Source organism: Hippoglossus stenolepis, chromosome 11 (genome assembly GCF_022539355.2).
Source record: "Hippoglossus stenolepis isolate QCI-W04-F060 chromosome 11, HSTE1.2, whole genome shotgun sequence".
Lineage (NCBI taxonomy): Eukaryota > Metazoa > Chordata > Actinopteri > Pleuronectiformes > Pleuronectidae > Hippoglossus > Hippoglossus stenolepis.
This window is the reverse complement of record NC_061493.1, coordinates 22,771,554-22,787,413: the sequence shown is the minus strand read 5'-3', so window position 1 is coordinate 22,787,413 and position 15,860 is coordinate 22,771,554. Positions and strand designations below refer to the sequence as shown.

Here is a 15,860-nt window from a genome sequence, read left to right as displayed (position 1 = left end):
GATGTTCTGTTCATTGGAACTTCTTGAATGAAGGAAAGAAATAAAACTATTCAATCTCCACTTTGGGTGAATTGTCCCTTTAACATTCTCCAAACCTGAAGTGGTAGGTTCCTCAAATATCCACTAGGTGTCGACAGAAAGCTGCGTTAACTCCACTCTGAGCTTCTGTGCTGCTTCGAAATTTCAACATGGCTCCAGGAAAAAATTGATAAACTGCTGAAACTTAAAGAAATGTTCAGATAAAACCAAAATCAGCTGAATCTCAAACTGGGGGAAACGTCTCCCGCTGTAGATTTCACGTCACCGAGTGTTTGATTGACCGGACGACACAGACCTGAGTAACAAGAGCGACGCTAGAAACACCGTGAACCTCGAACGACAAAGATTTCCAGAGAAAAAAAAAACTTGCTAACACTTTTATTACTCTAAGACTTGTCAAAGGAAAAATAAATAGTCGGGTACAAATTCCAAAAAGTTTTTGAAATGTTAGGGGATCAGACGACTGCAGCGGCTGAAAAGTCGAAAAAAAACACCGGGGTTGAAATAAATAACGTCTGAAAGGCAGGTCGTTGAAGTCTTTGCATTAAGGCAGGTTCACTCTGCCGTCAGGAGAAGTCACCGGCGGTGGAACAAACCGGGAACTTCCTTCTCTCTGTCGCTGCTGAGCTGAGGCACTGTGAAGGCGTCGGAGTCTCTCCGGAGTTCACCACGTCGGCCACGAGTACAGACGTGGGCCACCGTCTGAGGACGTGCGGCCCAGAGGCTGATTCCAGGTTCAGACACTGTTCCACTTCCACTTCGTCTCTCTTTCCCCATCAACCTGTGTCTGTAACGTTTTCCACCCGGTGAGCGTCTGTGGTAAATGGCAGTTGATTAGTGGTTAGGAGAGAATCGCCGGAACCCATCGGATCCCACAGAGATTGTCCACGCTGGCCGAGCGCTTCCTGGCCTTTCTCCGCACGTCGTTGTACCGGTCGTCGACGAGTCGGGACATAGCCTGGAGAGAGGAGGAGCTTTTATCAACTCCAATAAAACTGCTACACACACACATTTCAATAACTAAAATTATGTATATTTGAGTATTAAGGTTTTATAGAATCTGTCCGGTTATTCTTGGGAATTCTTTATTCTAGAGAGTGAGGGAATCTAGGTGAAAACTTTCTTCTTAACCAATAGGTACCACAAAGAAAAGCCTGTCGCGGGTTAGGAAAAGAAAGATTTACAACACAAATATTAAAAAACAATAAAAGGCTCCTGCTCCAGTTTGTGGGCCTTGTCCCGGCCGAGCGGCTCCAGGGGGAAGCTGAGGTTGTTGGACTCGGCGAGCGACCGCAGGTCAAAGTAATACTTGGCGTAGACACTGGACGGCACGTTGATGTTGAACTGCAGCAGCTCCAGAAACTGTCGCTCCAACTCGTTCCTGTTCACGAGGAGGATTCACAAAAGGTTCTGCATCACCACACTGAGCCCAAGGCCTTTCAAAGTAAACCTCTGTAGATACCGAACGGGACGTCGTCCTCATTTCATCTGATCCTGTCCTGGGATTCGTATGCATTCATTTCTAAAAACCCATTTGTCTGTCCTCTATTCTGCATGTAAAACACAATCTACAGGAAAAAGCATTTTATCCTTGTCAGGGATTCATCTTCGAGATTATCCCTCCACATCTAATCCTGATATGATTTCTAATCCTGAACTTAATGTCCCTCGCATTTCTTCACGACCTCCAGCCACCTGTCACTCACATGTCCTCCACAGTGATGTCCTTGAGGATCTGGCAGTAGTCCACGTTCCAGACGGCCTGGTCGTCCCAGACCTTGGACGCCAGCAGGATGGCGCCCAGAACAATCCTCTTCCAGTTCCCCGGGCCGATGTCGAGCTCTGCGTACGTCAGGAGCCTCTCCAGGTAAACCTACACCCCCCACACATGCAAAGAAATGATTCAAATAGACGAAGAAGAGCAAATACGTTCATCTCAAAAGTGACGGTAAAGGTTTCCACTCTGGGATCTGTCAGCATCGTGACCCACAAAGTTCTCAGTAAGGTGGAGGAGCTCGTGATCGCTCCGTGGTGCCGTCAGGAGGAATAAATTCTGTTTCCTCTGTGACATCCTACATTCATCGCTGCTGTCGGAGTCTCAGCGACACTCAGGGACAATGTGGGATTTCGGAGGCACAGTCACATCATCAATTTACACACATCCCTGACTTGTCTCAATGCATCAGGCTGCACGTTCCCCCTGCAGGCAAAACTGTGTGTGTCTGTGTGTGTGTGTGTGTGTGTGGACGACGAGGGGGGTTAAGAATCTCACCAGTGTGACGATGGCGCACTCGGCGGTGAGCTGGGCGGAGCTGAACAGCGTCCTGACGAAGCGGTAGATGTGCCGCTGCTCCGGGTCTTGTTGGTCGTAGTCGGGCGGCAACTCCGATTTCTGGAGGACGGGAGGAGAGACGTTAAAAGAGAGGATGAGGGGAAGGTGTGACGGCCGGGGAAGGAGGGGAGGAACGGGCGGAGGGGCGAGGAAGGGAAAGGACATTTTGAGAAAAGTTAGCAGCAGAGGAAGAAATGAGATGGTGATGGGAGGAAGGTAAAGAAAGAGGAGAGCAAGGAAACAAGAGGGAGAGAAAGGAAAAGGGATGGAGGGTGAGAACAAGGTAAAAACAATCGAAACCCAGAATATAAGACAGAAATAAGCATTAAAACAATAACAAAGTCATAAACATAACAGAAACTGGAGTAATGACTTATACCAGGATTAATAAAAAGGCTTTTTGTTCATTTTGGAAGTTCAAAGATTACAAACCATGACAAGGAAAGTGAAATGATGAATCTTACTGTGAGAGGGTGAAGCTTTTCATCGAATATGTCCAGCTGCATTCCTCCATCTGTGTCCCTGGAACCAGACAAAACAGTTGCATGGTTGATTTTTAATATTTAATTTAAACCTTTCAAGTCTGAAGTCTGGGATTAATCAAGTCTTATTTTGTCTTATCACTAAATTCCCCATCTATGTATTGTATATATAATTCTGTGTATACATACAGAATCAAACATCGTCGAGATGTGGAAACGACTGAGGATTCTCACCTGTTCTTTATATGGTAGTAAATTGCCAGAGCTACACTGAAAAGAGAAGGAACAGAAAGTGTTAATATGAATGAGGCAGATACATGAATTTGTGTTGTTGGTTATTTGTTGTTGTTGTGTTCGAACCATTTGATTGTGTATTTGAGGTTGGGCTGGCTGACGGTGTTGTCGTCCAGGAAGATGGTGGAGCAGGAGCTGTACTTCCGCCTCAACGTTCCATGCTACACACACACACACACACACACAGACACACACACACAGTGAGTGTTATTAGAGTGTACATGTTTTCGTCTGACCCACATAAAACACGTCGGGGCATCACAGCTGGGAACGAGAATCACAGCATGAGACCTGAGAATGTGACGTCTCACACTTTTCATTCAAAATAACACAAAGCAGCAAATTAAATATCTGCTTTAATGAGCTATTGAAAAACAAATATGAACGTGGATTAGATTTGTGAAACGGGAACAATCGCACACTCACGTTACTGATGAAGAGGCTCTTTCGCTTTTCGTGCACTTGGGGAAAAATAAGAAAAACACACGTTTGTCAATAAATGTCCTTTTCTCTGCGTGGACAGAAAGACGAAGACAGAAGCCAGCACGTCTCAACAAGCTGCACACGATGTTCTCACCACAGGTCAAACACACACACACACGAATCACAATGAAAAGCTTCTGTTATAATAACACAATGAGCAGAGACAGTTAATAAAGAGTCAGCAGAAGAAAAGGTGCTGTTACACCACTAGAGGGAGACAAAGTCACACTCACCGTTCCTGACAGGCACCTCTGAAAAAAGAGGAACCAAAAACCTTATTCTAGTTGCACTCATGGATTCTCATGAAGTGACGTTTCAGGATATGAGGTAATATACAGTCTTAGAACCCGGAGGAACCTTTGAGGGTTCCTCAACACGGAGGAACCTCCTCAGCTTAAAGAGGTTCCTGGAGGAACCCCCCCCTTTTCTCTTGTGAGGAGAATTTAAATATTTAAATATTTACTCAGGTACATTTTGAGTATACAGACGATATTTGCTGCTAATATGAATTTACTCTTGGTTTGGTTTCTTCTGTGTATTTGTCAATTTAAAAACTAATAATAAAAATAACATCAGCTTTATTCCTTAAGGCCACAAGGACGAGGGAGAATCACATGTGACAAACGACAATGATGAGAAAAAAAACTCTGAGTCCATTGATTTAATCCACTGATGCAAAACAACATCTAATATCCACATGTATGAAATGTGAGGGATTAGATTTAACAGGAAACAGAATTTATCAGAATCAGTTTTCATCAGGTCCAACATCACAAAGCCGGAGTTGTCTCCCTGTTTTCTCCTCAGGCCTTCAAGACAAAACGCTGATCTTGTGCTGAGGTGGATCCGAGACACATGTTAATATTTCCTGTGTCACAGTGTGACCCCCCCCACCCCCCCACCCTCGCTCAGACGCCTCAGCCCATCGCATACATTTGCAAACATCACCATAAACAACCAGCGCTGAGATCAGAGTCTCTACAGAGAAAATCTCTTTCACAGATCCTCGTCATCTTGAAGGGTCTCGGCCGTCGTTCAGTGTGAATAATAAATACACAGATTAAATCCTTTGAATCAAAGGCACTAACCGTCATTCTGGGACTTGCTGAGGAATATGGTGCTGGCCCGCGGATGGTCCGACGGGTTGTACTCCATGTTTAACTCTGAAAACACACAAAGCACACGTGTCACTGTGTGAAGTGGCGACAACACGGTGAGACACGTTACAGCTGATAGAAGAAGAAAAGAGGGTTGTTGGTTTGTTGGACGAGAACCAGCGACTTTCTGTGATTTAAAACAAAACAGATTCAGTTCCTGCAGCTTTTCAACAACCGAAATTTAACTTTTTTAAAAATCAAAATGAAGGAAAATGAAGATCTTTGTGTTGAGCCCGACAGAGATGAAGGAACATCAGAGTCGCCAAATTGAAGATAAGGTGAAGCAGCCGAGTTGTTTTTTTGTTCATCCACACGTGCAGAGAGGATTCATGCTTCAGTCCAGAGCTAATCTAACTTCATCATGGCCCGAGGGCGTGTGTGTGTGTGTGTGTGTGTGTGTGTGTGTGTGTGTGTGTGTGTGTGTGTGTGCATCTGATCAAACATCAAGAAACCTTTGCTGCCTCGTTGCCTGTAAGGAAGCAGTAAAAAGCAGCAGCTGCTTTGATAACACAGATAACGGAGGATAATAAACTGAGGCTTCTTCTCACCCAGCACTCAAACAAACAAAGATCCAGGCAACAGGAACACAGTGTCGACGCTGGAAGAGCCTGATCACGTCTGAGTGGGAGCAGCTTCTGTAGCCTCACATAAGTAATTACATATTTACATATAAATACACATGTACAGTATAAAACTACAAATGCTTCCTATGTTTAAAGTTTGTTTTACACGTTTTCATTTCTGAATAAATCTGACTGGACCCGATCTACAAGGGCCCACCTGCTGGAATTCCCAGAATGCACAGCAGCGGGTGTCGAGTGTTGATATGTGATATTCCACCACCTCAGGTAAACGTTAACGAAGACTCGTGCTCGCCACCTGCCCCGGTGAAACGGGAGAGGCTCGGCTGACCTATCAGCCGGCACCTGTGTTACATAATGAATCACCAGCAGGCGCACACCCGGCTCCGAGCGGCCACATCCACAATGTTGTGTTTCCAGCACGCTTATTTGTTCGCACTTCAAAATGTGCTTCAACCTTCTTTTAACCACTTCCCCACATTTTGCACGCGGCTCAGTGTTTTTGCTCTGTTGCCTCCTGAAGGACAAATGTTAGATTTGCAGTATTGAACTGATCAGTACCAGCAAAACACATCCATTCAATTCTCAAAGTGACCATCAACCATCCCACAGGGTTTTGTTCAGCTGCTTTCAGACCTGCTCTGTATAAACTCCTTTAAGAGACAGGAGCTAAAGGCCGAGGCTGAAGAGAGGAGCTGCAGCGATGGGACAGTTTGAGGAAAGTGATGTTTTTCTGAACATTAGAGCAAGAAAAACATTTTACAGTCGTAACACCGATTAGATTTATAAACCTGAGGACGAGCAGATGACGTCTCCTTTAAAACGAGGATTCTCCTCAGCCTCTGAAAGCAGCTGCACGTCTACAGTGTGCAGCCGGATGAACGTTATCCACTGTTGTTGTTGGAGTCTGTGGAAGCACGAGCCCTGATTCGCTGTCTTCACTGGTCAGTCACGCGTGTTAGCCTGGTTTCGTATCAGAGGGGAGTTCGGATTACTGGGATAATGTTTAACACACGTTGAGATATAAACCTGAAATCAATAACATTAATACACAACTTCCTCACGGGGGTGGATTTCTCTTCTGTTCATCATGATTCCAGTGAAATCCTGGATTTCTGGTCTAATTTCATTCATTCACAGATTCATAAAGTGTCGAATTTGTAATATTAATAAATTTAAGTCAATAAAATAAGGACTCAGCCCGGCTGCTCGTGATAATCTTTATTATCACGTCCCCGACAAACAACAGGACGTTTTTTAAACTGGCCTCATACTGTTGTAACACACACACACACACACACACACACACACACACACAAAACACAACACACCCACACAAACACACACACACACACACACACACACACACACACACACACACACACACACACACACACACACACACACACACACACACACACACACACACACACACACACACACACACACACACACACACACACACTAATAAGTAAACGTAACGTAGGATTTTTGTCCGGTCGGAGGTTTACATTCCAGTTTGAACTGGCTCCTCTCTAAACACAATCCCTGCATTGATTAGCTCGTGTTAATTATTCCCTCTCCCTGCTGGGAACCTCTTCATTATACCAAGTACGCAGCTAATCAATGAGGCAAATGCAGGATTGATTAGCGAGCGATTGATGAAGGACGTGTTGTGTTCAGTTACACACGACTTCAAGGGATGTGTGTGTGATTACTCAGGGTTAAAAACAATAATAAATTCCTAATAAACGTGAAACCAAACTCAATTTACAACATTTTCTTTTAATAAATCTGGAATAAACCGACTGGACGTGATATTTCCATCTGGTCTCATCAGTGATTCCAGATTTTCACATCTGTACTTCGAGTGACGAGCAGCAGCAGTGGAGCGTATGAAAATAACAAAATGTGGGAAACAGTGACGTCCCTGACAAATGAGCTCAAACGCCTCCAGGTTTCAGTTTCTTTTCATGTGGGGGGGGAGGGAGAGTAAATATACACGGGTTACACACATGAGCCGTGAAGGAAGATGTGAATAACGAGTGCACGAAAACGCCGGGCGCCCAACCAGCGTTTGACCCTGGTTGGTGGGGGGGGAGGGAGGATCACAAGGCCGAGTCAGATGATGCGTATTCAGCTGTTGTCAGTCCGGTGTTTGGTTTTCATTGGTTCCGTAATGAGAACAGACTCTGGGCTGTGAGATCTGGTCCCTGATGATGTAAATCAGATGGTGTTTCTAAAGTGTTCTCTGCCGCAGCAGCTCAAAGCCAGCGCGTCTTTCTGAAGTGGTAATTAGACGGACGAGGTCCTGGTGACGACTGTGGAGCAAAACTCGGCCTCATTACGAGTCAATGAATCAGACAAGGACCCACGAGTGTTAGGACCATACTGAAGAACACGGATTCTGAGATTTAGAGAATAATACTACAAAGATAAAATCATATTACTCGCCAGCTTCTCTCTTTCTGGATCCAAAGTCCAGAGTCAATCTCCTTGTTTCTTGAGAAATTGTCAAAATCTCTTTGAATATGATGAGAACGACGATAACGAGCAAACATTTCTTCGTCCACTAGAGAGACTCAGTTTCCTCCAGGTCGGTGTTTGTGCTTCTTTCTTCCCGATAACCGATCTTTTCAAAGTTCTTATAATCACGTGGAGCTCGTTTTAACACAGATTGTATCTTCTGATATTCTAGAATTATGACTTTACTCTCACAATATTCCCACTTTCTCGTGATGTGAGATTTCTTCCCTTCAGGTTTCTGTAAAGCTCGTAGATGTGCTGTGTCCCCGGTGAAACACATGACTGCTGCTGCTGTTGTAAAAATAGAAGCTGGGCTTGATGCGGCCTGACAGTGATAAGAACTGGAGGTTTTTCGCTACTTCAGCAAAACCCTGTTGTATTACTTTATTCTCCCTGGGACCAAACTTTCAAATTGCTGTCATGGTTGAAAAACGACACGATTAAAAAGATGTGTGATTCGATTTGTATTATTATATATTCACTTTGCTGTGTGTGCAGACGTTTTGTTTTGTTTTCTCTGACGAAGGAGATAAGAGGGAAAGGTAGAGAGAATGCATTTGTTTTCATGACGTCTCAGTGATTTAAAAGGATTTTAAAAGCAACAAATTGAACTGCATCAGAACAGAACATTACAAGAAACACGAGGCAAAGCAAACTGGTTGATGATGTGTAACTGAGACAGAGGAACGTGGAAGAATGAGTCATTTAAAAGAGGAAGGACCAACACAGGTTATAAGAAAAGAAAGTGGAAAACAAAGAGGTCGACAACTACAAGTTTTATATTCCACAATTTAACCACCTAATCTATCACGTGTTAAAACCAAAAGATAAACTCTGTGTTAGTGGATATTTAACACGTTTAAAAACACTAGAGGAGTTTCAGTTTCCTTCCAGTCTTACAGAACATGGACTGTACTTAAATACAAGAGCATCAGCTGACACACGATGCCTCAGAAACAACACTGATCTCAACAGAGAGACACAGTCGTCTTTGTCAGAGAGACGCACATCATATGATGGCTTTGTGTCTCTCTCTCTCTCTCTCTCTCTCTCGCTCTCTCGCGCTCGTGGTCACTGGCGTCGGCCTCATGTCATCTTATATATGTTTAAATTAACAAAACAGTTTTAAACTCTGAGTTATCCTGAAGGAGGTAAATTATATTAACTGTATATCCATGTAGAGTTACGGCACATGGACCTTTAGAGTATCGAGCATGTGATGGGTCATTATTTGACTGAATAAATGAAAGTAAAGACGGTAACATGTGCAGTTTTGTGTGTTTTTACGCAGGTAGATAACTTAATCATTTAACGCAGCCTTGTTCACATTCTGGAGTTTTGCTGCTACAGCTTCACAACAGTAGAGCAGCTGTCTGCTTCTTCTCTCTTTCATCCTGAGATACTTTTCAGGAAAATGTTCGGACTTCCATGAAAGCAGCTTGAATAAGTTCCACGATTTGAAAATTCTTCAACTGTTGCTTTACAATTTTGCACTTTCACTTTGCTTTAACGGATCATGATTAGTGACAAACCCTGTCACAGCAGCAGCAAAGCAGAAAAGGCTTCATTTCTGTTGCTATCTGGTTCAAGTCCTCGTTCTAAATCTAATCTGGAGTTTTTACTGTTAATAATCTTAAATGCTTATCTCTACAAGATCGTCACTAAAGCACTTGACTCATTGACACATGCTGAAAAAAACCTGCCTCTCCAGGAATAACTGCACCTCTGAGAGAATATGAGCCAAGCAAAACTGCAGGAACCTTCATTTCCCCCAAACTAAGCTCTTCTCCTGAAACTCTATCCAGCGGTTTCGGCTGCGGACGGACGGACTTCAAGGGCCTCAGTGAAACGGGGGTGTGATGAAGTGATTATCTGTTCGTAAAAAGAAGGAGGGAGCTGGGGGTCATTTGAGGATTCCACCACTAAAATCCACCAAGAGACACAGACGAGTGTCTCTCTCTGAAACGATCTGAATGTCCAACGATGATGTTCGACTTCAGTATCCCTGCACCTTCCTGAAGACATTTCCAGGAGGAGCAGGAGTCCAACGATTTTTTTAAAATCCCACGTCTCTCCAGGTTTCCCATGACTCCCTGAACCTTGTAATCCCTTTTCCTGTGCGACAGCTCGTCCAAACAAGAAATAATAATTCCCCATAAGCAGCTTGTAAGACCGCGATCAAACCCGAGGCGGCACTTTCAGCTCGGCACATCCTCGCACCACCTCTGTACATCAGCGGCTAATTTCTAATTCCTGTCTTGTTGGCAACCGGAGTCGACCCACGAGTTTAAGTGAACATATTTGCCCAATTAGACAGAATCCTCTGGAGGTGTAAAGATAAACACACTTTGTGAGGTCACAGGGACCTTGACCTTTGACCTCCGCATTCTAAATCAGGTCGTCCTTGAGTTGAATAAACTCTGCCAAGGGGTTCTTGATTGTCTTCCACTAATTGGGTGGAAGGCAGCAGACCCAGGCATTCTGGGTGATGTGCAAAATTCAAAAAAATCTAATTGCATGGCATCATATCGCTCGTTAACTCCAGGAACAGACGATGTCTTTGAAACGCAGCGTGTCATTCTCTTAATTGAGGCGTTAACGCTTGACAATCGTCCGTCCGTCCCCCCCCCCAGTGGTTCCTCCTATCTGCTGCGACTCAGGCTCACAGCTGCCTCTCCGGGCTTTTCTTTTGGGGGGGTGTATGATCTTTTTTTTCTGATGGTGCAGATCCTAATGAAGCCCACTAATCTCCATCATTCTGTCTGCGAACTCGTAACAGAGCCAAGCCATTAGACACGCTCCGGTTTCAATCACGGCACCGCGGAGACAGACGGCCTCTCAGCAGGACTCGTCTTCAGCTCCGTCGAGAAGCGTCGGCTGAACGTCGATCAATCCGCCTTCGACACTTTATCTGCTCAGTGAGGACGAGCATCTGCCTCCAGACTCAGACTCTGCGCCTGCTACTGAAGTAATGATCCAAAGCATTTTGCTGTGCAACGTTGGCACTTATAGGACTTAACCCTGCCACTGACACTGGAGCCACAATAACAGAATAATCACCCGCTGTAGTACAAAGCACTCTGGGTAATGGCCTCCACAAATTGCATACAGAGTGTAAGTTGCAAGTTCACAAGAGGAAATGACATCGCTGATCAATGGACAGCAGGTTTTTCACCACGCTGACACGGTGCGATCACGGGGATGAGACTGACTCACAGCTTGAACTCGTACGTGTCAAAGCCGGATTCAAACCCAACGGCCATTCTAGTTGTTCGAGTCCGAACCCGATGTTTTCACCTGCTTACGTGCACACGCAGTGATCGTTTTTTTACAGAACCCGACAAACTGCAGCACAGTCCGACAATCACACACCCACGTCCTGCAGCGGTTGAACAGCTGTTTGGAGGTTGGGACGTAGGTTGAGTTCGAGCTTTTCTCTAGTTGTGTTAGCTGCTTACGTTGTGCAAAACAAAAGCAGTAACATGAGTTCTGTGAGGAGCCGACTGTGCGATACAGCAAAGATGCAAAACACGCTTTTCACATCGCTGAACACGTGGTTTCAAGTAAACAGAATCCTTAAAAGAGTCAATGACTACGACAGATATGCTACGTTTGAACATGGAACTGTGCAGATCAGAATATATGAAACTTATAAATCTTTCCACAGAGCAGCTTCACACGAGTCCTTCTGAAGACACACAATTCAACTGATGTGGGAACCCACCGATTAGCATAGATTCTGACGCTGCTTCCCTGCCGTGATATTGTCCAACTTCTTGGAGCCGGGAGCAGCGATGTACATGCAACGTTAAAGGTTCAGCATCTTATCGTGATATTGCGAATAGATACTAATTGAATATCACCCTCCCTTCCAAGCGTGAAGGAGAATATATACGGTGGCCTTCAGATTACATAAAAACACAAACAGGCTCTGTTTTGTCCATTCTAGGCGACTGTAGAATTTAGTGACATCTAGTGGTGAAGTGTCAAGTTGCAGCTGAACACCCCTCACCTCACCCTCCTCTTCCAAACGTGACAAGCTGTGGAAGCTTCAGTTGACATAAATACTCAAAAGTATTTAGTTTGTCCAGTCTGGGCTACTGTAAAAAAAACATGGCTGCCTCCGTAGAGAGGAGCCGCTCCTGATGTTAATATATATAAATATTAAGTATTTAAATATAAAGGCTCATTCTAGGGTAAAGAAAACAACAATTCCTAAAATCCCTGCCAAAAATATGCATTCAATAATTGTTGGCCTTGAAAATACAGAGGCCGGTTTTCTGATAGTGAGTCATAAAGACATAAAATTTCCTGTAACAACAACATCTGAACAACAAAAAAGGGGTCTCGTACAGTTTTCTCAGAAAATCAATCTCCCATGTGACGCCGGGCGGCTGGCTGCGAATAGGCCGCCCATTTAGCCGCCACTCTCCGGCGTGAAAGGCTCAATTGTAATGCATATTAGCATGTGTCAGTGGAGGGGGCTGCGTTCCATAGTTGCAGTTTCTTTCATGCGCAGGCTGAAAACAAAGAGCAGCACAAAGGAGTCTGCCCCTCGTGAGCAGGATGTTGTCTGCAGCTCCGTGTGCACACACACATCATCTCCCCTGCAAGGACACATGGGAGGGAAATGGACACACGACTGATCCATGTGCCGGGGCCCGTGCTGACCACTGCTCCATATACGTCGGCCTCTCGGTGTCAAACTGACGGACGAGGACGAAGCAGAAGCAGAAGCAGCAGCAGTAGTTTCCCCAGGATGTGAGACAGGGCCAGAGTTTGAAGAGGTCACGAGTTATCATTCAAGATTCCTAACGACCGTGATAGTGTGTTTGGAAATAGAGCCTCAGCCCCTTTTCAGCGTTTACTGTCACCAGGCTATAAAACACAGTATATATTTATTGAATAGATATTAAAGTTTACTAGAGCAGCGCCTGTTTTTAACATTGTCACTTTTTTATGGTTTGTGTGCTGGACGTTGTGTGCAGAGCTTTTAATAAACGGTGTATGGTGCAGAGTGAAGTTAGTAAAAGGGTTCATCCTGCCTGGTTTATCTGCGCTGGCTGCTTGTTTGTTCTATATTTATTTATATCGAAGGTGTCTCGTATCCAAATTGCACCAAATTTGACAAAATAACAATACATGTGCCAAGTTTGAGGCAAATATGATGATATGTTCCACGTAGAGACAGAAAGACGTTTGTGGAATTAGTAGGTAGATGTTTTTTAATCTATATTCTTTATATTTTAATAAACTGTTCTATGGATTTCATTCTGTAATTACAATTATGACATGAAACCATCACTAGGATTTGTTTGTTTTGATCCACAACTTATTGTCTGGTTGTATTTTCCAACAGTAAAAGTGTAATAAAACTTTACAATATCAGTTTTCTATCAGTGCTGGATCATCTCCTAACTTTTGTCCCCTGAGTTTTGTCTCGTGTCTCCTCTCGTGTCTCCTCTCACGCTCACAGCTTCACCCCCCGTTATATGTGCGTGTGCGTGCGTGTGTGTCGTGTTTTTTTTTTTTACCGTCGACGTTCTCCCGGTCGCTGATGTGCTGCAGGTTGCATCCCGTCTCCTCGCGGCTCAGGTCCGACTCCTGGTGGTACGACTCCAGCCGGGAGTGGGCATTCCTGCGGAGCTTGGGGCTGGCGGACACGCAGCATGAGGTGGTGCTCCCCATCCCTCCGGCCCCCGGGAGGCAGGCCGCGCGCTCTCCGTGCACTTCCGCCGAGATGGGAGCGAGGAACACCGGGTATCCAAACAACCCCCCAACCCCACCCACACACCGAGTCCCCGGTCACCGCGGATCACGCGCACTCGTCGGGTGCGTCCGTGTCGCAGCGCCCATGGAGCCTCCTGTCAACCGTCGGTGTCCGCGCACGCAGGGGGGGGCTGTCGCACGGGGGGGGGATGGAGGTGGTCACTACAACCGGGAGCGACGCCGCCGCCGCCGCCGAGAAGGAGCCCGGCATCGCAAACCAGGACGCGGCCGTGGGGGCGCACGCCGGTGATGGGTGATGGGTGATGGGAGCTGTGGCCGCCGGGGCTGTCGGAGAGAGAGAGGCCGACAGGGGAGGCTGCAAACCCCGAGAAAAGGTTCCGGTTCAAGTGGGTGGTTACCAACGAGAGAGCGGCAGCGATGACAGAGCTGATTCCATCTGTACTAACAGGCTGCTGCTCCACATCTGTACTAACAGGCTGCTGCTCCACATCTGTACTAACAGGCTGCTGCTCCACATCTGCCGCGGCAGGCAGTGACTCCCCAACATCTGGGTCAATAAAGGGAATCAAATGTTAAGATCGCATCGTTCATGTCAACAGAAAACACATTTAATTTCCATTGTTTATAATAAATTGATCCCACATAATGTTCATAGCATTCAGTATATTTGACTTTCTTCATAAGATTCAGACTCAGATGTGTAAAGAATTAGAGTAAGGTTATTTTTTTATAATTATCATATTTAAGTCAAAGAGGCCTCAGCAGAGTTTAATGTTTCCCAGATGAGGCTGCAGATAAATAAACTGGGACCAGGATCAGATGTTTAAACCAGAACAAGACACTCAATAATTAACAACGATGCTAAATCATTTGTTTTGGGGTTAAATTCTGAACAGACTTGTTTTGTTTCTCAGTCTAAAGTTTCCATGTTTGTAGTTTTCTGAAGCTCTCGACCCCACGAGAATCAACGTTGGGGAAATTAGTTGTGAAGTTTTAAAGAGTTTGACTCGGTTAAAAGGGTGACCCCTGCTGGTCAGCCCGCAGGATTGCATGTGTATGGATCTGAGAGGAGTCAAACTAAAAGTGTAACTCTTCTCATTTACTCGTGTTTCTGAAATGACTTTGTTCTGTAATGGTTTAATCATTTTAAAAAGTGTATATTTATCTGCTTGTATATTTTTGGAAGCTTGAGAAACAAGTCGGATATAATCGAAAATGAGAAAAACAGGATGTTCAATGTGACCCTAATGATGAATTTGCTTTTTACTAACTCGTGCATGGACAACAATCTGCATCGTGAGTGTCATAGTTCACAAACATCTAGTCTTTGGATTAAAAAGTGCATCAAACGGTGCAGATCTGGAACAGATGACCTCTGGCTAACAACATAAAAAACAGTTAAATATCCTCCAGCCTGAGTTCCTGTTGTGACGTGATGTTCCGGCTGTAGTAGCGCGTGTTGCACAGGAGAGGTCGTCCTCCACTCGCTGGATCTCTGAGTGTGTTGTCATGGCAGTCGTCCTCATCTCCTTTCTCTGTGTGGAAATTTCCACTGCAGCCACACTGGACCAAAAGGCCATGAAGATGTTGGGGGAAAAAAACCAAACAAGCCAAATGAAATATTAAAAAAAGACGCCCACGCTGCCACTTTTCACCTCCGCTTTGATTTCAGCACAAACAGGAGAGAGAGAGAGTGGATTTAAAGTTTGGACAAACACTTTTGAAAATGAAATATAACAGTTTGATCGACGTGACCGAGAAAGCAAAAATACTTATTATACATTTTCCACATTTGCTTCGATGAAATAAACAAAGGTTACTTGACTCGTACGAGCTGAACAGGGAGTAACATATTAGTGTTGAAGGGACTGAAGCTTCAGGAGCTGCAAGGTTTTCTGTTGATAAAGAGAAGTTTCAAGGTTTCACCGTTTTCTCCTGTTCAATGTATTCACCCCCGTGTGTGTGTCTGTGTGTGTGTGTGTAGTTCTATGGGTTCATGCCGAGTGTAAGTCTGTGACGGATGAAGAAATAAAGCAGATGTGTGTGTGTTGTTGTTTTCAGTGCAGTTGTACACTATGCTCGAGTGTGTGCATGAGTTTCATTATGTGCTTCAACACATGTGTGAGGCTATCAACACACACAGAATCATCTCCGCTTATATCACCATCAAGCCCGTCATGATCAGTGCTGTATCACCCGGGGTTGCTATGGAAACTACTCATTTTCAAAAAGTAAA

At 44.8% G+C, this 15,860-nt stretch overlaps 1 protein-coding gene across 2 annotated transcripts; it reads right to left on the bottom strand.

Annotated features, from left to right (window-relative positions):
- Positions 1–402: 402 nt before the first annotated feature.
- LOC118117717 (cyclin-Y) lies at positions 403–14,130 on the bottom strand. Of its 2 annotated transcripts, XM_047341942.1 has the most exons (11): positions 13,429–14,128; positions 4,719–4,793; positions 3,864–3,881; positions 3,574–3,608; positions 3,214–3,308; positions 3,088–3,123; positions 2,836–2,893; positions 2,312–2,431; positions 1,746–1,912; positions 1,260–1,420; positions 403–999 (listed from the first exon to the last, which is right to left on the bottom strand). In XM_047341942.1, the coding sequence occupies exons 1-11, from the start codon at positions 13,580–13,582 to the stop codon at positions 881–883; spliced, it is 1,038 nt and encodes a 345-aa protein (XP_047197898.1). In that variant the 5' UTR covers positions 13,583–14,128; the 3' UTR covers positions 403–880. The 2 variants fall into 2 exon arrangements, with proteins under 2 accessions (XP_047197898.1, XP_047197899.1); XM_047341943.1 differs by lacking the exon at positions 3,864–3,881 and having other exon boundaries at positions 13,429–14,130.
- Positions 14,131–15,860: the final 1,730 nt, after the last annotated feature.

Excerpts from the sequence above, each read along its gene's own strand:
- LOC118117717 (XM_047341942.1), bottom strand. The coding sequence starts at position 13,582 with ATGGGGAGCACCACCTCATGCTGCGTGTCCGCCAGCCCCAAGCTCCGC. Across the intron at positions 3,124-3,213 it reads CTCAAATACACAATCAAATG|TGTAGCTCTGGCAATTTACT; the intron begins GTTCGAACACAA and ends TTCTCTTTTCAG. Across the intron at positions 2,894-3,087 it reads TACTACCATATAAAGAACAG|GGACACAGATGGAGGAATGC; the intron begins GTGAGAATCCTC and ends GTCTGGTTCCAG.